This window comes from Callospermophilus lateralis, chromosome 3, assembly GCF_048772815.1.
Source record: "Callospermophilus lateralis isolate mCalLat2 chromosome 3, mCalLat2.hap1, whole genome shotgun sequence".
In the NCBI taxonomy this organism is placed as follows: domain Eukaryota; kingdom Metazoa; phylum Chordata; class Mammalia; order Rodentia; family Sciuridae; genus Callospermophilus; species Callospermophilus lateralis.
Genome location: NC_135307.1, coordinates 50,061,132 through 50,086,360, shown reverse-complemented (window position 1 = coordinate 50,086,360; position 25,229 = coordinate 50,061,132). Strand labels below are relative to the sequence as shown.

Below are 25,229 nucleotides of genomic sequence, written 5' to 3'. Positions count from 1 at the left end.
GGGAAGCAGTCTTCTAATGTGGACCAGCAATTGCTGGGCAATGGAGGAGTGAGGATTTAAAATCTCCAGACCAACTGACACACAGCAAAGAGCCTGAGACCTTTGCCTATAGGTTTGCCTAGAGATTACATCTTTCACCCTAGCAACCCCACCCTGAGAGTTGAGCAACATCATACTCCAGATGACCCCACCTAACACTGCTGAGAATGGAAGCTGAGACTCTCGAACTCCAATTGAAACAATTCTTTTCATCAACTTTTCATCAAGATTATTTTTTTTCCTTTTTTTTTTCACTATTTGATTGTGACTTTAATGGTTCATGGGCATTTATACATACTCATATTTGTTTTGTTTTTCACATTCCTGGCATTTCTTAAGCCAGTTATTTTTCATCGATCAGTTTTTCAAGGGCTAGGATATTTGATTAGTATATTTCCATTTGTTTTGTATTATTTTATCTTTTAATTTTTAAAATTTTTACTTTATATATTTTATTCTCTTACGTATTTGTTTTCCTGGATTCTCTTTCTCTCTTTTCTTCCGCTAACAGTCAATCTTTATTGTTGTTTCACTCTTCCTTTCAATTTTTACTTGTATCTTCTCTCTCTTCCCTCATAATCATCACATCCTGCGTCACTTCTGTTCTCTCCCTGTCCACCATTTAAAATTGTAAACCCTTTTGCAAACTTACTACCTTTATTATATGTAATAACTGATCATATCATTTCTGTTTATTGTGACAATTAACATTATAGACATCATAGAAGGAACTATTGGGCTAAATGCTGCATATTGTTTCAATTGGTTGTTGTTAACTATGTCTTCCCCCCTAAATGGTGAGGTACTATAAAACCTTCAGGGGCAATATAACTACACAGGGTATAATCTCTACTGCCCCAGATCCATAGTGTTCCATGGGTAGACACACAAACAACAAGAAAAAAGCAAGGGAACAAATCGACCCAAATCAACCAAGATATTTCAATACCACAGTAGAAGAAATGTCAGAGGAGTTTAGAATGATCATAGTTAAACTGATTTGCAAGGTAAAGGATGATGTAAGGAGTGAAATAAAGGAAGTGAAAGATCACTTCAATAACAAGATAGAGTCTCTAAAAAAAAAAATCAAGCAGAAATCCTTGAAATGAAAGAATCAATAAACCAAATTTAAAATTCAATGGAAAGTATTAGTAACAGACTAGACCACTTGGAAGGCAGAGTTCCAGGCAATGAAGACAAAATATATGATCTTGAAAATAAATTGGACCATGGAGAAAAGATGTTAAAAGACCATTAACAGAACTTCCAAAACATATGGGATAATATGAAAAGACCAAATTTAAGATTTATCGGGATAGATGAAGTCTCAATGATACAAATCAAAGGAATCCACAATCTTTTCAATGAAATAATATCAGAAAACTTCCCAAACCTAAAAAACGAAATGAAAAGAAATTAAAGGGATACAAATAGGAAAAGAAGAACTCAAACTATCCCTATTTACCAATGATATAATGCTATATCTAGAAGACCCAAAAAACTCCACCAGAAAACTTCTGGAACTCATAAATGCATTCAGCAAAGTAGCAGAATATAAAATTAACACCCATAAATCAATTGCATTCTTTTACATCAGTTATGAATTGACTGAGAATTTAGAAAAACTATCCCATTTACAATAGCCTCAAAAAAACATAAAATACTTGGGAATCAATCTAACAAAAGAGGTAAAAGACCCTATGCAATGAAAACTACAAAACACTAAAGAAAGAAATCAAAGAACACTTTAAGAAATTGAAAAATCTCTCATGCTCCTGAATAGGCAGAATTAATATTGACAATATTAAAATTAAAATTACAATGAAATTCTTCATAGAAACAGAAAATTCATTTGGAAAAATAGGAGGTCCAAAATAACCAAAGCAACCCTTAGCGAGGAAAGTAAAGCAGGAGGTATCACAATACTAGACCTTAAATTATACTACAGAGCTATAGTACCAAAAACAGTATGGCATTGGCACCAAAACAGACTGGTAGACCAATGGTACACAATAGAGGACACAAAGACTAACCCACAAAACTAAAATTACCTTATATTAGACAAAAGTGCCAAGAACATGCATTGGAGAAAAAGACAGCATCTTCAACAAATGGTGCTGGGAAACTGGAAATCCATATGCAACAAAATGAAATTAAACCCCTATCTCTCACCATGCACAAAACATAACTCAAAGTGAATCAAGGACCTAGGAATTAAACCAGAGACCCTGAGTCTAATAGAAAAAAAAGTAGGCCCTAATTTTCATCATGTGGGATTAGGCCCCAACTTCCTTAGTAAGATTCCTATAGCACAAGAATTAAAATCAAGAATCAATAAATGGGATGGAATCAAATTAAAAAGTTTCTTCTCAGCAAAAGAAACAATCTGTGAGGTGAACAGAGAGCCTATTCCCTGGGAGCAAATTTTTACCCCTCACACATCAGAGCACTAATCTCTAGGGTATATAAAGAACTCAAACTAAACACCAAAAAAAAAAATAACCCAATCAATAAATGGGCCAAGGACCTGAATAAACACTTCACAGAAGATGATATATAATCAATCAACAAATATATGAAAAAATGTTCATCATCGCTAGCAAATGCAAATCAAAACTACTTTAAGATTTCATCTCGGGCTGGGGATGTGGCTCAAGCGGTAGCGCGCTCGCCTGCCATGCGTGCGGCCCAGGTTCAATTCTCAGCACCACATACAAACAGAGATGTTGTGTCCGCCGAATACTAAAAAATAAATATTAAAATTCTCTCTCTCTCTCTCTCTCTCCCTCTCTCTTTAAAAAAAAAAAAAAGATTTCATCTCACTCCTGTCAGAATGGCAGCTATTATGAAGACAAACAACAATAAGTGTTGGTGATGATGTGGCAAAAAGGTACACTCATACATTGCTGGTGGGATTGCAAACTGGTGCAGCCAACATGGAAAGCAGTATGGAGAATCCTTGAAAAACTGGAAATGGAACCACCATTTGACCCAGCTATCCCTCTAATCAGTCTATACCCAAAGGTCTTAAAAACAGCAACTATAGGGACACAGCCACATCAATGTTTATAGCAGCACAATTCACAATAGCTAAACTGTGGAATCAACACAGATGCCCTTCAGTAGATGAATGGATAAAAAATATATGGCATATATACACAATGGAATATTACTCATCAATGAAAGAGAATAAAATCATGGCATTTGCAGATAAATGGATGGAGTCAGAGAAAATAATGCTAAGTGAAGTCAGCCAATCCCAAAAAAACAAATACCAAATGTTTTCTCTGATATAAGGAGACTGATTCATAGTGAAGTAAGGAGAGGGAGAATGGGAGGAACAGACAAACTCTAGATAGGGCAGAAGGATGGGAGGGGAACAGAGAGGGCAGGGGGTTAGTAATGATGGAATGTGAAGGACATCATTATTGAAATAAAATGTATGAAGATATGAATTGGTACGAATATGCTTTATATATATAACCAGAGAGATGAAAAACTTTACTCTGTATGTGTAATAAGAGTTGTAATGCATTCCACTGTCATTTATTTTTAAAAAATCAATAAAAAATTAAAAATAAATAAACATATGGTAATTTTTAATTTTTTTTACAAAATGAGATGCTAACTTAATCTTTTTTCGAACACAACTAAAAGAACTTGTTTACTTTTTTAAAATACAAATGCTATTAACAAAATAAGTAGAAAGGTTTTCTCTTTTATTGTTTTTGTTTTTGACACAGGGTCTCTTTTATTTTTGCTCAGGCTAGCCTTAGACTCAAACAATTCTCCTGCCTCAGTCTTCCGAGCAGCTGAGAAATCAGGGATATTCCACTGTGCTGAGCTCAATGAAAAGAAAAACTTCACTTCTACCAGTATAACATCAATCCTATATGTGCTAATAAACTATGTATATATATTAAAGAAGCAAACCATACTGCTACTAGTATCACTATTCAAGAACAATTCTGCAATTAATAAAAGTTTTAAATTTCCTGTTCCCTGGGCTAGGGTTGTGGCTCAGTGGTAGAGTGCTTGCCTAGCACGTGTGAGGCCCTGGGTTCAATTCTCAGTACCACATATAAATAAATAAATAAATGTAAAGATCTCAAAAAAAAATTCCTATTCCTTATTTATTAACATCTAAAACTATACCAACCATAAAATAAAACTTTAACTCATGGTTTTACATGTTTTTAAAAATTATTTCATTATTTTAATTTCAGTTAAATGTAAAAGAAACAGAAGACTTAACCAACAACAAATATCAAGACTAATTTTTCACAAATAGCCAACAAAAGCAAAAGTAAAAAAGAAAAAGAAAAATAATGAAATTCAATCTTTCTAAAATTATATTCTCTATAAGGGAATGTATTAAAAACTGTTAAGTATATAGCTTACTTACCTGTAAGGTCTTCCTTTGTTTTATCTACTTCAGATAATTGAGTATAAATTTGATTTCTTTCTCCTTCTAAAGTTTTTAAGGAGGCATTTAACTTTAAAGAATAAAAAAAGAAAAAAGCAACATCAATCAGTTATACAACATACACATACACACACACACACACATACACAACCTCAATATGCCACCCACAGCCCTTCTGCAGCTATTTTATCACTTTGATGAAATTATCACTTAGAAATTAACAATGCAGCTTCCATAATAGAAAGCTAGCAAAATCATGAGTAGTTCAGTTTCAGGACAGGGATACAGAAAAGCAGTGAATGCTTTTCACTGGATGCTTAAAGAGGGGCCACTTTCATTTTATTTACTTTCAAAACAAAGTTTGATTAAAGCAGTCTTCAAACTACATTACCAAGACTTTATATTCATCATCCAAGACCAGGATACTACTTCTAGGACAGAAAATAGAAGGAATAAACCGGAAGAAACTGAACCTAGCTTTTACTTCTCAAAATAAGATACAGAGCTATAGGGATAGAAAATAATAAGACCGGAAGAAAAGAATGCACCAAAGGAAGTATGAGATAAAAAACATTTTAAATATATTACTTCTCTGAAGAAGTAAGTACAGAACTTGAAAACTTTTGTTTTAACAAATTCTAAAAATTAACTATGAATTTCATAAAAAAAAAACAAAAAAAGAAAATTTTGATCATTTCTTAAATACACTTACATAGGAACAATAAAATGGACTTTTAAAATAGTCACTAAGGACATATGGGTTTAATCTATGTTCTCTCTCTTCTACCATATTCATTATATTTACACATTATATATTACATATTATATATTTGCAAACCTTAGCAGCATAAACCACTTTCTTCAAAGCTCCTTTTGGCTGATTATCTATAGTGAAAAACAAAAACATGATTATTTGGGAAAATAATCTACATAATTAGATTAATTATTGTAGCATAATACTACAATAGACACCCAAATGATTATGTTAGTTCACTCAACTACAGCCCTGCAATACCTCTTCTTCCTACATACAATAAAGAATTTGGGGGCTGGGGATGTGGCTCTAGCGGTAGCGCGCTCGCCTGTCATGCATGCGGCCTGGGTTCCATCCTCAGCACCACATACAAACAAGGATGTTGTGTCCGCCGATAACTAAAAAATAAATATTAAAATTCTCTCTCTCTCTCCCCCTCTCTCACTCTCTCTTTAAAAAAAAAAAAAAAAGAATTTGGTATAAGGCAGAACAACCTTGGACCTGCTCCCAGGAAGCTAAACAATAAAAGCACTGGAAGTACCATATCATTTATGATGTTCTTCAACATTAACTAAAAGAACAGAGGTATAATAAGGATTAAGCATTCACCTTTTCTTTTTTTTTAAAGAAAGAGTGAGAGGGATAGTGAGAGAGACAGAGAGAGAGAGAGAGAGAGAGAGAGAGAGAGAATTCTTCAATATTTATTTTTCAGTTTTCGGCGGACACAACATCTTTGTTTGTATGTGGTGCTGAGGATTGAACCCGGGCCACACGCATGCCAGGCAAGTGTGCTACCGCTTGAGCCACATCCTCAGCCCAAGCATTCACCTTAATACAGATCACAGACTTCCCAACTATTCTTGGATTCCTACAGCACCCAAAATATGAGAACTATAACCCAAATGAAAAATACATTACATAAGCATGGGTTCTCTCTATTAGCAAAATAATTATTTCTTAGATGATAAAGTACAAACAAAAAAAAACACAAATAGAACTTTATTACAGTCCATAGAACTTTATTACAGTCCATAGATCTTTACTACAGTCCATCTTATCTGTGGTTGTACTTTCTGGATTTTCATGGTTTCATAAACACTTACAAAATATTAAATGGAAATTCCATGAACATACAATTCACAAGTTTTAAGCTGCATGCCATCCTGAGTAATATGATAAAATCTCATACTGTCCTACTCCTTTCTGCTTGAGATATGAATCATCTCTTTGTGTAGAGTATTCATGCTATATATGCTACCTACTCATTAGTTACTCAGTAGCCATCTCAATACCTGGACAACCTACTACAGAATCACAAGTGAAAGAAACCACCTTCACATAACTTTCACTATGTGAATTATATGAACTTTCATAATTATTCTATTATTGCTAATTGTGTCTCTTACTATGCATACATTTATAAATTAAAAATTCTGTCATAGGGGCTGAGGTTGTGACTCAGAGGTTAGAGCGCTCCCCTACCATGCGTGAGGCACTGGGTTCGATCCTTAGCACCACATAAAAATAAAATAAAGATATTGTGTTCACCTATAACTAAAAAAAAAAATTTACAAAAAAAATTCTGTCATAGGCATGTAGGTACAGGAGAAAAAATATATACAGGATTCAGTACTAACTGTTTTCTCAGTCATCTACTGGGGGCTTAAAAAGTTCTCTCCTATGGATAGGGAGGACTACTGTATATATTCACTTTGGAAGTATAATTTTCTTCCAAAATATTAATAGTATCATGAAAGAAACTTTTTAAAAAATTACGTATTCTTCAACAAATTAATTATGCAGTAGTAGGTCAGAGAAGAGAGAAGAGAAAAAGAATATATAAGTTAGAACTATCATTGAAGGATGGCAAGCACTATGGAGCACACCTATAATCTCAATGACTTGGGAAGCTGAGGCAGAAGGATGATAAGTTCAAAGCCACCTTCAGCAACGTAGGAAGGCCCCGACTCAAAACAAAACACAAAAAGCTCTGGGGATGTGGCTCAGTGGTTAAGCGCCCCTGGGTTCAATCTCTGGTATCCAAAAAAAAGAACTACCAGTGGATCAAACCAAGTAAAGGGTACATGGAATCACTCTGTATTATATCTACAACTTTCTATGGTTCTGATAGACCCAACCTGATCTTTTCTTAAAATTGGGAGCAATCACACCACAAAGCCATGAAAAGATAATTTCGGCTTTACTATAAATTACTGCAAATTCTGAACCTGTTTGGAATGCCTGTGCGTGCCTTGAACTCACCCATGCCTGGCTCTCTGACCAGAGAGCAGCCCTCTCCGAAACTTTAGTGACACCTCAAATATTGGCCTTCCCTGCCAGACCACTCTCTCTGAGGCTCTAATGGTCCTCATAAATTCTGATGATGGGGCCAGCAAAAAATGTAAACTACCATTAGTGTGATGCTTGTCAGAGTTCTGTTATCTGTAACCCCCCTTTGTGTAACTTTCTGGGCTATAAAGCTGGGCTGCAGGAAAGCTGGGGTGCTGTCTTGTTCCCGCCGTTTTGGGAGGGAGAGGCAGCCCGGCCAGTCGAAATAATAAGCTTGCTTTAATTTGATTTTAATTGGAGTCAGTGGTCTTTTCTTGTGTCCTGGTCTAACAGTTCCACAATTATTTCAAAATAAAAGTTGTTTTCTAACCAGTCCAAGGAATTAGTTTGAGAATACAGTGAGTGGCTATAGTGAGGGTAATGATAAAAACAATTTGAAGCCAGGAGCCAGGTGTGGTAGTACACTCCTATAATCCCAGTGGCTTTGGAGAATGAGACAGGAAGATCACGAGTTCAGGGCCAGCCTCAGCAAAAGCAAGACATTAAGCAACCCAGTGAGACCCTGTCTCTAAATAAAATACAAAATAGGGCTGGGGATGTGGCTCAGTGGCCGAATGCCCCTGAGTTCAATCTCCAGTACCCAAAAACAAAACAATAATTTGAGATGGCCAAGATCCAAGTACTATAATCATCTGATAAAAACAAAACAAAAAAAGTATCATGAATTATTTTTTATATAACACTCAGTTTTTAAACCAGTCACCCATCCACATAATTAACTTAAGAGTACTGAGAAAAACAAGCAATAAAATGTTTGATGCAATTATGAAAATTATTATAATGACAACAAATATAATACATAAAGAGACAGATATAAAGGAGCTGTGAGAGTCCATTTGTGGGGCTGAAGAAATACTTACTGGATTAGGTGAAGCTAAACCACATGGGATGGTGAGAGAAGGACACAGTGTTTCAGACAGACAAACAGAATATACCAAAGTACAAGTGTGTAAAGAACATAGTGCATATGAGGAACAAAAAGGGAATAGAAGAGCTAGTCACCATTTTAGCAAAAGAGGATGAGTCATGACTTAATACCTAAGTAAGCACCAACTTCTGATTCACTGTTCATTTCCAATTCCAAGTTACCATCATCTGTTGGGTCGTCTCCAAGCAGAGCACCCCAGTCTTCCATCTTTAGCAATTGTTCAATCAGAGACTTGACATTTAGCAAAGGGAAAAAATAAAAGAGAAAGGTAATGCCTTATGCTAATGGCTTTACAATTTATGAATGTACAGTAGTAGTTGAAAAATCAATACATATAAATAAGAGCACATGAGCTCTTATTTTCTACCTGTTATTAAGATATGTAAATAGTGTTTTAAACTACAGCATTTACTGTTAAACTCTGTAAAAGGAAAACCAAAATTAGTTATTCCTAAATCAAATATACCATTTGATAATGGCCCATTCTTGCTAAATAAATAACTACAGAGCAATGAATCATTTTCTTATACGACATTTTTCACATACCACAAATAAGAATGGCCATTAATTCAGGAGTAAATTTTATGTACTACCAAATTTGCAAGTGAGACATAAAATACACAAAAAGATCATAGATTTCCACTTGATTTATTTAAGTAAACAACCACCTGAGGAGTTCAACTGAAATTTTAAAAAGATAAAAAGGAGAATTTATATGAGTACTTTAATTTTCTTGAACAAAGAAAGATTTTCTAACACTACAGATAATCAAATGACTGTGCTTAGTATTTCTCTGGAAAAGCCCACCTAAAAATCTACTCTGCTCTAAAATTTTCACCCTATAAACTCTTTAAGTACAATAAGTTTAGGGGGAAAATATTAGTACAGTCATCTCTCCATATCCAAATGGGACTGGTTCAAGGACATACTCAATCCAGATTCCAAAATTCATACACACTTAAGTCCCTTATATAAAATGGCAAAGAATTTGCATATAACCTATGTACATCTGCCTGTATACTTTTTTTGAGGGGTTGGGAGTGCTGGGAATTAAACCCAGAGGTGATTTCTTACCATTGAGCTACATTTCCAGCCCCTTCTATTTTAAGATAGTCTAAGTTGTTTACTTCCTCACTAAATTGCTGAGGTTGGCCTTGAATTTGCAATCCTCCTGCCTCAGCCTCACACACCTCTGTGATTGAAGGTGTATACCACCACGCTCAGCTGCCTGTATACTTTCAATCATTTCTATATTATTTATAACACCTAATGCAATGCAAGTGCTATATAAATAGTTGTTACACTGTACTGTTTAGGGAATAATGACAAGGAAAAATCTGTATATACAATTATTCAGTACAGATACTGTTTTTTAATGTTTTTAATCTGTAATTTTTTCAGTCTACAGATGTGACACCCACAGACACGTGGGCCAACTATATACCAAATTAAGAATAAAACTCCAAAATCAGATTCTTGAAAAAATTCTTACTAGCAACATAAATATCATAAATGTATAGCTTTCATAATGACAACATCCATTTTACTATGCAAATTATAAAATGGTCAGTTTTACATTTCATTTCTTCATATTCACACTTGAGGATTTGTTTATAGATTGAAAACATAAGATTTAAAAGAATATACACAGGGGAAAGGGGTTAGCAGTAGGGAGAACAAGGAATAAGAAAAAGTCAACAGAGTAATATCAATTACTTTATTACTATGATTAGAGTCAAGTTGAAAGTAAATCTACTCTTTAAAAATTCTTCATCTCTGTAAAAGTACAAAACACCAATAAGTATTAAAGGTACACAAGCAAAAAAAAAAAAAAATTAACTATCTGCCTAATTTCTCAAACTCTAACATCTTCTTACCATCAAAAGCAGATGGAAGCCTAGAAAGGCAAAAACATTATTCTTTTTCTTTATGAAATACTTATGCTAAAATACTGCAGAGACAAAAAGGAAAAAAAGGACATACAGACATATATGTTGATATATATTATAAAGATCTTCAACTAGCATTTTGAAATCTGGCCAAATACATAATCAAAAGTGGCTAAAAACAAAAGTTTTCAAATTTCAGAGTTAGTATAAAAGTCTAGCCAGCTCAGTCACTAAAATTGATGAGAGCCATTTACCTTAATGTTATTTTCTTTATCATTTAGAACTTGTTCTGCATGTACTTTAGATTCTTCAAATGTACTTTTCTGCTTATTAAGTTCACTCACTTGTTCTTTCCACACTTCAGCTTCTTGCAAAAGCTGAAATTGAAAAAAACAACAGAGAAATGCAACTTCACCTCATCATGCTTATGGGTAGATGCACTTATTTATATATTTGGGTATACATTTAAAAATATTAAAAAGGCAGTGCTGCTACTTAAAAAAGAAAGATATGGCTCCTAATTTCAAAGAACTTTCAAAATAGGAGTAAGACAAAATAAGAGACAACTTACACATTCAACTGATTTACAAAATAAATTCATATCAAATAGAAGGCTTTCTGACATGTACATATCCATTATATTTGGTCTCCTCCTTACCTTTTTCATCTAGCACTGAGGAATGAACCTAGGGCCTTGAGATCCTAGAGATCCTCTAATTGGAAACACCCCAGCCAGATCACGCTATAGAAAAGACCCTGGGTGACAAATGTGGTACTTCCAATTAGATTTAGAAGGCATCTCAAATAAGAAAACAGCCATAAATCTCCAAATATCTGTAAAGAGAATCTTTTAGATAAGATATAGGCCAAAACACAAAATAAAGAAACTCAAAGTTAACAAGGCAATTCAGGGAAATGAAAAATATTTCAGAAAACCTTCAAAATCCTCAGCAAGATTTTAAAAAAAAAAGCAAAAGCAAACCAAAAAGAATCCTTACAAGTAAAAAAGATTAGAAAAAAAATGAACAAAAGTTACATAAAGATGAAAAAGAAGATGTTTTCAAGTCATTATTACAGAAATTATGTCCCAAAAAATATGGAATAATTTAAGTAAATTTCCCAGAACTGAATCAAGAGGAGTTTCCAAATCAAACCAAACTGAAAGGATCCAACACAATGTATAAAACAACACACACCAAGGCACATAGTCATGTAATTTCAGAGAACTGGAAACGAAGAAAAGTTACTAAAATTTTTCAGGGAAGAAAAGGTAACAAAAACATGTACCATAATCCATACAGCATTTAACTTCTCAAAAGCAACAATGGACAGTAAAGCCAATGGAATAATAATGACAAGATTTTGTGGAAAAATAATTGCAAGTCAGATGCTATAAAAATATCAGTAAGTAATAGAGAAAAAAAAAGATATTTTCAGGTATGCAAGGTCTAAAAACACTACCTTCTATACCTCTTTCTCAAGAAGCTAATCAAAAGAATTAACTACAAAAGAGTAAGTCTTAGGTACAGCAGGAAAAAGAGTTGGAATCCTCAGAGTGGAAGGAAAGTGAAATTTAAGGACAACAGAAGCCTAACAGATCTACAGAACAAGTTACTATTGAACCATGAGAAATTGCTTCTAGAAAGAAAATAAAATAAACAAGTTAACCAAGGCATTTGAAAGCGTAAATAAGAAATTCACATCCCTAGAAGACAGTGTACAGAAGGATTACAGACAGATATTACAGGAAACAAAACCATTATTAACTACAGGTAAAATAAATGTTGGGTAAAAATGGAATATATAATAAGGGTAAACCAGATTGAGAGAATCACAATAACCCCTAAAATTTTTCTCACTGAAAAACTATTAACTTTATTAGGAAAACAAAGAGTAGGAAATATAAGTGAATGTATGGGACTGTATATATGTCTATATGAAGAAGAGAATAAAAGCTAAATCCTAATTTATCTACCACTAGAACTCCTTCCATCCTTAAGTCCCCAACTGAAAATTTCAATAATCCTGATTGGTATTCTCTGCACCCTGCCCTGCAGGCTAGCTTTGAGGAGTGGGTGCTAAATGCTATTTTCTGTGTTTACCAAAATGCTAAATACCCCAGTTTACTTTCATTCCTGGAAAAAGAAGGTAATTGAAGTATACACTTTAGTATTCTATGCAAAAGAAACAACAAAGTAAGCAACAGAGATTGTCCTGCTCTTGTGCTCTCCAAAAAAAAAAAAAAAAGCCCACTCTTGCTCCTAGGATGAGTACGTCATGCTTGAATCAAATGTATGAAATATGATATGTCAAGAGTTTTGTAATGTTTTGAACAACTAATAATAAAAAAATAAAAATAAATAAATAAATTTTTAAAAATAAATAAATAAGTATTCCCAGAAAATTTATGATTATATATTCTTGAGCTGAAGAGTCTTTACAGGGTACAAACCTGTTTCTGACCTTCCTGAAGTTGGGAATTTTCATTCAAAGCCTCTTTTATTGCTACCTTAAGTCGTTCTTCATTCATTTGAAATATTTTGAAGGTTGTTTTAGCCTAAGTAAAACAAAAATTATTGAGTTCCTAACAATTAGTTTAACATAACAGCTTATCTTTACACATTTCTCTCTAGAACATGGACTTTAAACAAAGGCAAAAACATGCCCAAGGCAGCATAGTATTACAGGAAAAAACATTAAAGTAGAATCAGAGGGCTGGGGATGTGGCTCAAGCGGTAGCACGCTCGCCTGGCATGCATGCAGCCTGGGTTCGATCCTCAGCACCACATACAAAGAAAGATGTTGTGTCTGCCGAAAACTAAAAAATAAATATTAAAATTCTCATTCTCTCTATCACCTCCCCCCCTCCCTCTCTTTAAAAAAAAAAAAAAGTAGAATCAGGTGTATAGTCCTGGTTGTGCCACTAATTTGCCATGTGACGTGAACAAATGATTTAATGGTCTGTAAACTAGGTACTATGCAACAAATTTTGTTAACTATCTGTGTCTCCCCTACTAAAATTTAAACCCCCTGGACATTTCTGTATCCACAATGTGCTATTCACATTCAATTGCCCAGTAAAAAATGAACTTCTCTGAAGTACTTCAAGTAAAAAAAAATAGATATTTAAGATTCCCCATATCTCAAATCCTAGTATAGTATCTTAATTCTTAATAATAAAAATAACAATAAAATTACAGTGATTTTCACAAGCAATAGACTGTTAGACTAATTCAACTTACTTCAGCTATTTGTGATTTGAGAGATTTTGATTCATCTTCTAGGGACTGTAACCTTTTTGATATATCTGCCATCTGTAAAGACAGTATCATTCAAAAAATAAGTATTTACTAAACCCCTTCAGTTTCAAAGATTTCATATATATTAGATATATTGTTAATCTACTGTTTTTGTTTTATAAGTAAGGGCTCAAATTTAGAAGTTCCTCAGTTTATTTACCATATGCTGGTAGGGATTTTATTCCATAATTCCATAACAGTATCTAAACTCAAATTCAGTATTTTGTAACACTTATACAGGCTCAAGTAAATCCACCAATATTACATCATCTTATTAAATAATCTCTCACACATCAAAATTTTCCTTAAGCCATATTTTAAACAGAAAGTCATAATGTTCTTAATATATCTTTTATTTAAGTAATAAAAATACCCACCCAGGCATGTAATGATTCAACTTGAAATATGTATGAGTTACTTACAGAATGCACATAGAAAATTTCTATTGGAACATGCAAAAAATTTAAAATAACATCTAGGAAGTAAAAAGAGTAGATCTGGAAATTTTTGCTCTTCTGTATTCTTTGCACTTTTTATAGTACATGTAATATTTTAGCAATATTGGATTAATTTTTAAAACAATAACTGTCTTTTTCTTATATTCTCCTCAAATATGAAAGCCTTACCAATTCATCCTGTTCAGAATGTTTAGATTTCTCTTCTTTTAGCTCTTTTTCTAGAAAGAGTATTTCATCCTCAAGTTTAGATTTGGACCTATCCAGCTTTTCATATGTTGCCTAAAACAGAAAATCAACTTTATAAGATAGACTCATGAATTTTTGGTTAAGGTAAATCAGACCAGAATAGACAAACACATGTACATATTACATATGTAATTTATATATTTGCTCATTTTTATAATATTAAAATAACAGAAATTATATCAGTGGTCAGCAAACAACTTCTGTAAATAGAGAGTAAATATTTCAGGTTTGTAGGGCATGCAGTCTGTCATAAATACTCAACTGTGTATGTCACTATTAATAAGAAACAAAGACAATACCTAAATGAACAAACATGGCTGTGTTTCAATAAAACATCATTTACAAAAACAGGTGGAAAATCCTAGCAGTTTGCCAACCTCTGCCCTAAAGCACATTAAGGAAAAATAGGAAAAACAGGTCCAATAAGAAAAGATCAGTGGTAGATAGAGTGATTGCCTAGCATGCATGAGGCCCTAAGTTTTATCCCTAGAACTGCACACAGAGAAAATTTTTAAAATAAACTACAAAACAAATCAAGATTGCTTAATTATAATATTCCCCCATTGAATTATGACATATTTTCTATAACCTCTTTGATTTAAAGTGATTAGTCACTAGATTATTTCAAGTGGGTTTTAAATGCTATAATAAACATACCTCTGATATTTGTGATCTTTCACCAAACATTTTTTAAAAAGTAACAAATCAAAAAATAATAATAATAACAAATCAAAAGATACTACTGTTGTTAAAAACTTGTTTTATATATTTACCCAAATTTGACAATTTTATTATAGGAAATCTAACTTGAATCAAAATTACTTTGTTTGTTTGATTTTTATCTATAATCATCAAACTTTCCACAAATTATATCACATTATATATAGTGTGTACTCAATTATGATGGCTACTCCTGAAAAAATACTTATTTAAAAAATTACTAAATTTGAGGGGTTGGGGAGATAGCTCAATTGGTAGAGTGCTTGCCTTGCATGCACAAGACCCTAGGGGTTCAATCCCCCCACCACCACCAAAAAAAAAAAAAAAAATTCTAAATTTGAGAAAATTTCCCAAAATTTATTTCTTTCAGTTAAAAACTCAACAAATTTTACTACTAAGTTATATAAATTCATGCCTTGACAACAAATTGGTATATTTTATTTTATTCACAGTATCACCTAACTTAAGTAAATGTCTTTGCTACCCATTTTTTGTTCTGTTACCATGCTTAAAGTCTTCTAAAATTCTTTTTATTTATCAAACTAATAAATTACTACTGGGATAGAATTTAAAACAGGGTCAACAAATAAAATACAATTTCAGTGGTTATTGGATATTAAAATGTAACAACTGAAGAAAGAGAAAACCAAGAAATTTGTTTTATTTGGGAATTCAATTTATAAATTCCTTGTGGCTCTAACAAGGAAATTCTGAATCATGACATATAACTTTCTAAGAACAGACATTAGTGACTGAGAACTGCCAACCTGGACTGAACATATATGTCAAAGGTACAAGGTCTACTGCTTTCTACTTTTACATTATCAGAAACAGGCTTCCTCTACTGTCCTTCTCTACTACTTCACTTAATACAACACCTTCATCTCTAACAGCATTAAGACCTGAATCTGTCCTAGTTTAGCTAAATTACCATATTTTCCTTCTTTATGAATAACTGAATCACACCTGGCTCAGGAAAGTCAACTATGTAAATCTCTTCAAAATGTGTTATTCAGTGAGATCATATTGATAGCCTAAAATTGGCCACAGTGGGAATATTTATACATAAAACTCAGTAAATGCTCTTCAGAGAGTGGTTGTTAAACATTTACTAGTACTCTACTACTTACATTGGCCTAATTCTAGTTAACTTCTACTATCCTGGATGAAGTAAAGGCAATTTACATAATGTATTATTTCCAGCAAATCCTAAATTTGTAGGAATAGTTACCTTAATGTGTTTCTTACCAATGAAGAATAAAAACTTCTGTACAGTTCTAGATTCCAATAACTGACTATTCCTCACTAAAAACAAGTTAAGCATCAAAGGCTCAAATTTTTAAAGTATTTTATGCTACCTACCTCTAATTTTTTTATTCTTTAAGCTCTGGCATTCAGAGATGTTCATTCACATTTCTTTGAAATACTTAAGTTTTGAGAAGCTCTATTATTTTTAAAGTTCAAGTTATTTAGTAAGAACCCTTTACCCCAATGTTTTAAATTTTCTTTTTCTTTTTCTTTTTTACCTCCAAACTTTGTGCTTCTGTTGACTCCTTCTCAAAACTGGCATCCTTTAAAGATGACTCTAAGCCTTCATACTGAAACAAGGCAACACATAAGTAAAAACTACAAATATTATACCAGATTTTATCTAGACAGATGTCTAAGAAGCAGACAGCATCTATTTCCTCACGTATGTTAAATTCACTTGGATTTACTCAGCTTTTAAGTTCTTCAAATCTGACCACTGTAACAAACAAAGCCAGGGCAGCTAACGTTATCACAAATCATTCACTTGGGCAATATATGGCAGAACTTTGCCCTTAAGACTAGGAAAGAAAGGCTCAGGATGAAGTTTAGTGGTAGAGCACTTGCCTAGTTAACTTCTACTATGCAACAGGTCCTGGGTTCAATCCCCTATACTGCAAAAAAAATTTTAAAGACTAGGAAAACTATCCAAAGTCTGCTTCTCAAAGAACATAAGGCTGTAACTCATATGATCATTCTTTATTTAAAAAGAGGTGAAAAGTATAATGGCAAGGTTGTACTGAAGATGATCCAAGGATTTATTCAAAAAGTATATTTTTATATGTCTATTATTCCCTCTAACACGTATACTTCTTTTTTAGGTCTTTTCAATAAAGAGAAATTTATAGTAGCTGGCCATCAGAAATTTTCACTTTTAATTCATAGCATAAGACAAATAAAGCAAGTAGGGAATGCAAAATCTTTAGAACATAAGAGGATTGTCATGAATAAATGAAAAATAAGGACAATAAGATATACAATATTATAAAATCTGACAAAGTGCACTTATTCACTGTTTTTTAAAAAGAGATTAAATTGAAAACCAGGCTATTTTAAATCAGTCTTTCTGCTAAGAAGAACTGGACAAAAAAGAAACAGGATCTGTCTGATGGCTTCAAAGACTACTTAAAACTGTGAAAATAATATGAGAGAAGAGAGAATTCCCAGAAAGACAAATTCAGCATTTGACAATTCTTTTTCACCAAAAAGTAAAGGCTGACAGGTGGGAAACTGAGCAAAGAGATCATGAAAAGCAGAAGCTGAGAAGATAAAATGCAGAATTCAGGACCTGCTGAGTAGGATGAGCCATGGAACTCAGGTGTCAGGATAGGACCCTGTCCTTCACTGAATAATAACCTCTCCTAAGATGTTTAAGTACTAATCCTCAGTATTTCCAGGTACAATGAAGTTAAGGATCTTGAGATAGGAGAGTAAACAGTAATATTCTGATAAGCCCAATATATCCAAGGCAAGAGGCAAGGGGGTTGAGGGTATATGTAGCTCACTGGTAGATCATGTGCTTATTAACATGCAGAGGGCCCTGGCTTCAGCACCAAAAACAAAGAGGGCAGGCAAGTAAAAAAGGAGGTGAAAAGTCTAGGCAAGGTTGTACTGAAGATTATCCAAAGATTTATTCAAAAAGTATATTTTTATATGAGATGTCTATTATTCCCTCTAACAAGTATCTTTAGAAGTATGTAAAGACAGAAGCAGAGATCAGGGTGATGCAGCTATGAGCCCAAAAAATCACTACAGCCTCTAGAATCTGGAAGAAGTAAGGAATAAATTCTCTCTGGGAGCCTGCATAAGAAAACAGACTTGCTGAATCTTTATTTTAGCTCACAACAAGGGTTTTATAGTTCTGACCTCCAGAATTAGAAAAAATTTTTGTTGCTTTACATCACTAAATTTGTAGTAATTTGTTAGAGTGGTATTTATTAGGAAACTGATACTAATCAAAACTGGGTTTTTTTGTTTGTTTGTTTGTTTGTTTGTTTTGGGTACCAGAGATTTAACCCAGAGGCACTTAACTCCTAAACCACATCCCCAGCCATTTCTTATATTTTATTTAGAGATGGTCTCCCCGAGTTGTTTAGTGCCTCGCTAAGTTGCTAAAGCTGGTTTTGAACTCGTGATTCTCCTGTCTTGGCTCCCAAGTCACTAGGATTACAGGCATACACCACCTTCACCCAGCTAAAACTGACTATCTTATTAAAGCTTAAACCAGAAACAGACTAATCTTTTGAACTGAAATATAGCTCCTACATATCTCAATCTGTTATTAAAGTAATCTGATCTCCCATCTAAGAGAAGTCCTGGACCAGGCTGCTTTGTGGCAGAATTCAAACAAATTTTCAAAAAAAGAATTAAGACCAATATTTCAACTCTTCTCAAACACACACAGAGTTAGAGGGAATACTTTCTAACACATTTTAAGAAGCCAGCATCACCTTGATACCTAAGCAAGATAAAGACACCAAAAGAAAAAGAAAACTGCAGATCAATATTTCTGTTAAACATTAATGTGAAAAAAAATTACAAAAAATAAGCTTTAAAGCAAAAAACCTCAATAAAATATTAGCAAATGAAATTTAACAACTCATCAAAAAACTAAGATAGGAGGATTCCAAGTTCAAGGACAGCCTGGCAACTTAGGAGACCCTATCTCAAAATTTTAAAAAAGGGCTGGGATATAGCTCAGTGTAAAGCACTGCTGGGTTCAATTCCCAGTACTTTAAAAAAAAAAAAAAAGACTATACATCATGATCTTGTAGGATTTATCCCCAGCATGCAAGGCTAGTTTAACATATGTAAATCAATCAATGTGATGCATCACCTTAACATACTGAAGGACAATTACATGATGAAAAAAACTGACAGAGAAAAGCATTTGACATAGCACAATATCTTGTCTTTAAAAAAAAAAAATTGTAGTTGTTGATGGACAGAATGCCTTTATTTTATTTGTTTTTATTCTTATGTGGTGTTAAGGGTCGAACCCAGTACCTCAAAAATGCTAGGCAAGTGCTCTCACTGAGCTACAGCCCCAGCCCATACAATATTCTTTCTTGAGAAAACTCTTTAACAGTTAATTATAGAAGGAAAGTTTCTTAACATAATAAAGGCCATTTATGAAAAACTCACAGCTAACATAATCAGGAAAAACTGAAAACTTTTCCTCTAAGATCCTGGGTACAAGGCAAGGATATCCACTCTCACCACTTTCAGTCAACAGACCTAGAAGAGTTCTATCATACACACTTGAACAACAACAACAAAAAATATATAAAAGATATAAAAGTTACCTAAATTAGATGAGAAGACATAGAATTATCTCTATTTGCAGACTCCACCAAAAAACTATAGTTTCTAATAGATGAATTCAATTAAGTGGTAGAATATAAAATCAACATACAAAACCTCACACTATATAAAAACATAAGAAGTCTATAAAACTTCTAGAAGGAAACAAGTGTAAGTCTTGTGATCCTGTATTAAGCAGTCATTACATATACCTGCTACCAACAGCACAGAAAAGGAAAGAAAAAAAAGATCAACTGAGCATCATCAAATTTTAACTTTTATGCTTCACAGTATACCAACATTAAGAAAGTGAGGAAACAACTCACAAGAGAGAAAATATTCGTTAATCATGTATCTGATAAGCTTTATATCCAGAATACATAAAGATAGAACTTAATAATAGACAACCCAATTAAAAACCAGGCAAAGAAGTGAACAAACTTTTCTCTAGAAAAGATACACAAATGGCCAGTAAGCTATAGTAAGATGCTTATCAGCCATCAGGGAGCATCATTAGCCATCAGGGAAATGCAAATCGAAACCACAATGAGATATCAATTAACACCCAGTAGAACTGTAATAAAAAAAATACAACAACAAGTATTGGGAAAGGTATACAAAAGTCAAAAAACTCACAAACTACTGATGGGAATGTAAAGTGGTACAGCCACTGTGAAAAACTGGTAATTCTTTTGTATGTTCACACAAAAACTTGTACATGAATATAGTAAGCATTACTATTTATAACACCAAAAGTGGAAATAACCCTAAATGTTCATCAATTGATAAATGGATATATAAATTGTGGTATGAATATCTGACAAAAAAGAAATTAATTCTGATACATGCTATAATATGAATGAAACATTTCCTTTGGGCATACACTTAGGAGTTGAATTGTTGCATCTGTATTTAACATCATTCTAAGAGAAAATCACAAAGAACCATATGTTATATAATTCCACTTATATGAAATGTCCAGAACAGGCCAATCTATAGAAATAGAAAGAAATTATCCATGACTTTGGCATGGGACAGACTGGGTGAAGATTGATAACTAAAGGGTTCATAGTTTCTTTTTGGGGTAATAAAAATGTTTGAAAGTTGACTGCTATGATGAATGCACAACTCTGTGAATATACTAAAAGCCATTCATTTATATTCTTTAAATGGGTGAATTTTATATTATGTAATTGTATCCCAATAAAGCTGTTTAAAAAAAAAAATACCTGGGAATAAATATAAGAAAAGATGTTCAAGACCATAAATCAAAAATTTGTAAAAAAATTTTTTGGGGGGTGGGGGTACTGGGAATTGAACCCAGGGGTGTTTTATCACTGAGCTATATCCCCAGACCTTTTTATCTTGTATTTTGTGACAGGGTCTTGCTAAGTTGCTTAGGGCCTTCCTAATTCCTAAGTTACTAAGGATAACCTCAAACTTGCAATCCTCCTGCCTCATCCTGTTGGAATTGGGCATGTGCTACCACACCCAGCTGAGGGAATTTTAAAAGACATAATAAATAGAAGAATGTACCACCAGGGATAAGAACTCAACATTATAAAAATGTCAATTCTTTCTAAAAATTGACCTATACACCCAACAGAATCCAAATTCGTAGCAGGTTGTGTGCATGTGTGTGTGTGTGTGTGTGTGTGTGTGTGTGTGAGAGAGTGTGTGCGCGCGCACATGAATGATTTTAAATGTATACAGAAAGACTGTCATGAGAGGCAAGACAATTCTGAAGAACAACAAACTTGTAGGTTTACCTTGTCTGATAACAAAAGCTGGTTATAAAATTATAGTAATCAAAAAAGGATAGTATTGGCATAAAAGTTTTTAAAAAGACCAACAGAATATAATATAGAAACAATCTCACAAATATTCAGTCACTTGATTTAAGATGACATTATAAAACAATAGAAAAAAGTCTTTTCAATAAACGTCAATAATTATGGCTGGAGTAGTGGCTCAGTGGTAGAGCACTTGCCTGGCATGTGTGAGGCCCTGGGTTGGATCCTCAGTACCACATATAAATAAATAAATACATAAATACATAAATAAATAAATAAAAGATCTATTTACAACTAAAAAAATTTTAAAAATCAAACAAATAAATAAATGTCAATAATTAGTGTGATATCCATATAAAAATTTACTATTGACATATTCTTCCAATTACATCATCATGGATTCAATTCCAGATGGATTAAAAACTGTGGTGATGCACACCTATAATCCCAGTGGCTCAGACGCTGTGGCAAGAGGATTACCAGTTCAAAGCCAGCCTCAGCAACAGCAAGGCGCTAAGCAACTCGGTGAGAAATAAAATACAAAATGGGGCTGGGGATGTAACTCAGTGGTCAAGTACCCCTGAGTTCAATCCACAGTATCCCAAAAAAACAAAAACTGTTATGGGCTGAATTGTGTCCTCCACAAATTTCTATGTTGAAACTTGAATCCACAGTACTTTGAATATAACTTCATTTGGAGACAGAGCCTTTAAAATTATGATTAAGTTAAAATGAAACTGCTGGAATGGGTCCTCATCCAATATGAATGGTGTCCTTATAAGAAAAGATCATTGGATGCAGAGATGCCAGAAATATGTGTATGCCCATTCCACATAAAGATACAGCAAGAAGGCAGTCATCTACAAGCCAGGGAGAGGTCACAAAAGACATCAAATGAGTCAATACCTTAAACTTGGACTTCCGTCTCCAGATCTGTGAGAAAATAAATTTCTGCTATTTAAGCCCCTAAGTCTGTGATATTTTATGATAGTAGCCCTAACAAACTAATACAAAGACCAAAAAAAAGAAAAAGAAAAAGAAAAACCATTAAGTTTCTAAAAGATAACACCAAAAAAGTATCTTTATACCCTTAGATGGACAAAAATTTCTTTCATCAGGAAACAAAACGCAGTTATCATAAATAAATAACCGACAAATTAGTTTATACTAATTAAGAATTTCTGCTTTCCAAGGCACATTTGAAATAAGGTAAGCCAGAGTGGAAGAAGATATTTGTAGTACATATATCTAACAAAGAACTTGTATCTCAGATATAGAAAAACTCCTACATAAAAAAAAGGATAAAGACAACAATACCTTTTAAAACATGAAAAAGACCTGAAAAGACAAATTCACAAAAAGAATATCAAAATGGCCAAAAAAATATATAAAAATGCACTCACTCTCATTAGGCAGAGAAATACAAATTCAATCAACAGTAAGAAAACACTATACACCTAATATAATGGCCAAAGTTAATATGATGGGTTAAGCACTAAAGTCGAGAAACAATAGAACTCTCATACTTTGCAAATAGAGCATTACTAATCTTAAATTTACATAGAAGTAGATACATTGAAAAACAGAAAGTTCCATGAGTGGCACATGCCTATAATCCCAGTGATTTAGTAGGCTGAAGCAGGAGGATTGCAAGTTCAAAGCCAGCAAATTATCAAGAACCTGTCTCAAAATAAAAAGGACTAAGGATGTGGTTCAATAGTAAAGCACTCCTAAGTTCAGTCCCCAGTATCAAAAAAGAAAGTCAATACTATGACTCTAACATAAATATTATTTTCAAAAAATGTCTTACCTCTTTTTGAACAAGGCTAACTTTTTCAAGTAGTTCACATTTTTCTTTAATTAGTCCAGAAAGTTTTAGAGCAAGCTTTTTTTCTCTTCCTTTAAAAAAAAAACAAAATAAAAGGTCAATATTATTATGAATGAATTATTTATTATAAGTTTTTAAATTATACTCAACAAATGATGGGATCTAAAATAGAAAAATTAGCTTACCCATGTAAAGCCGGCTTCTAACCTGAAACAAATTTTTAACAAAAATCACATTAAAACAAGCATACATTCAAGTAAATCTAATTTATTTAATTTCTACTCCCAACTTAAAAATAACAGTTTTCTTGCCTTACTATAAACATGAGTTAGCCAAAAGAGTTCTACTTCCAATGAAAAAAAAATGCTACATATTAAAGTCTCCCTAATTAAAGAAACCACAAACCAATTTTTTTTTTTTTTTCTTTTTGGAAAAAGCTTTTTCTCTCTTGAATAATGAGAAAGCAGCACTCTTAGGGCTGAGGTAACATAACCAAGTAGAAAAGACAAAAAGGAACTTAGGTCACCTACAGAATATGTATAGACATGAAATGAAAAGAGCCAATTTAAAAGACAAAGTTTGGCAGAATAGATACAGATGAAGAAATTAGGGGATGAAACATCAGATTGAAGAACCTTCTCAAAAGGTAACCGAATCCCAAGACTGGGGTTATAGCTCAGTGATGGAGTGCTCACCTAACACATGTGAAGCACTGGGTTCAATCCTCAGTACCACATAAAGAATAAATAAATAAATAAAAAGGTATTCTGTCCACCTACAATTTAAAAAAAAGTAACAGAATCCCATAAAAAAATAGAAAAATGGAAGTTAAGAAATATGAAGTCAGGCCGGGCACAATGGTGCCTGCCCTATAATCCCAGCAGCTTGAGAGGCTGAGGCAGGAGAATTGAGAGTTCAAAACCAGACTCAGCAAATTAGTGAGATACTGTCCCAAATAATAAATAGAAAGGGCTGGGGATGTAGCTCAGTAGTAAACTGCCCCTGGGTTAAATCCCCAGTACCAGAAAAAAAAAAAAAAAAAGACATTAAAACACATCTTGAAAGAAGTGTTCAAAGATGACAAAAATTATTTCTAGATGACCCAGCAAAAAATATGTCAATTAACAGTAATCATATACTATAATATCTGTCATTGTCTTGATCATGGAAAAGAGGTGAATAAAAAGTTGAAAACAAAAAATGGGGGGGGGGGGGAGAGAGAGAGAGAGAGAGAGAGAGAGAGAGATACTGCTTATAAATCATAAATCCAGGATAAAAACATAGATTATATCAACATGATAAAGATTGGAAAGTAAAAAAGGACACCCTGGATATAAGAATGTGCTGAGGTTCTTGTCTTCCAGGCAGAAAGATCTACTTATCAAAGTGAAAAAAATTTAAAAGAAACATACAAAAAGTAGAACACATTAATAAATTAAACTGGAAGAAACTCCAAATGCATCCATAATCAATAATCATAATATGTGTACACAGACTACACTCAACAGTGAAAAAGAGAATTGCCAGATTAGATATTAATATATATATTTACAAAAAACACATTAAATAGAGACCATGGAAAGGCTGAAAAATATGAGGATGAGAAAAGACATCAACTATCATTCAAAGTTAGTATGGCTCCCTTAACATTGGATATAAGAGGTCTTAAAAGTATCATTAGAGTGATAGAAGGTCACTAGATACTGCCAGGTTTCAATTTACCAAGAAGATACAGTAATTCTAAACATGTATACACCTAACAAAATATCCTCAAAATATGCAAAACAAGAATGAACAGAAAAACAGAACGTGATAAATCCATCATAACAATGGAATGCGGTACACTTTTCTTCATTTTTGATTAATGTAGGAAACAAAGAAAAACAAAA

General features: G+C 33.1%; 1 protein-coding gene across 10 annotated transcripts in view; it reads right to left on the bottom strand.

The window, feature by feature from the left end:
* Window positions 1-25,229, bottom strand: part of Mia2 (MIA SH3 domain ER export factor 2) — a 98,331-nt gene that overhangs the window by 35,456 nt on the left and 37,646 nt on the right. For 7 of the 10 annotated variants that reach the window (XM_076848238.2, XM_076848239.2, XM_076848242.1 and 4 more), the window contains 10 exons: window positions 23,526-23,547; window positions 23,323-23,411; window positions 16,635-16,706; window positions 14,311-14,421; window positions 13,628-13,699; window positions 12,838-12,942; window positions 10,640-10,762; window positions 8,607-8,727; window positions 5,304-5,350; window positions 4,445-4,535 (listed from right to left, as the gene is read on the bottom strand). In XM_076848238.2, coding sequence (XP_076704353.2) covers window positions 4,445-4,535; window positions 5,304-5,350; window positions 8,607-8,727; window positions 10,640-10,762; window positions 12,838-12,942; window positions 13,628-13,699; window positions 14,311-14,421; window positions 16,635-16,706; window positions 23,323-23,411; window positions 23,526-23,547 — 853 coding nt within the window. The remainder of the gene's footprint in view (window positions 1-4,444; window positions 4,536-5,303; window positions 5,351-8,606; window positions 8,728-10,639; window positions 10,763-12,837; window positions 12,943-13,627; window positions 13,700-14,310; window positions 14,422-16,634; window positions 16,707-23,322; window positions 23,412-23,525; window positions 23,548-25,229) is intronic. The other 3 variants (XM_076848245.1, XM_076848243.1, XM_076848249.1) reach the window with 1 other exon arrangement.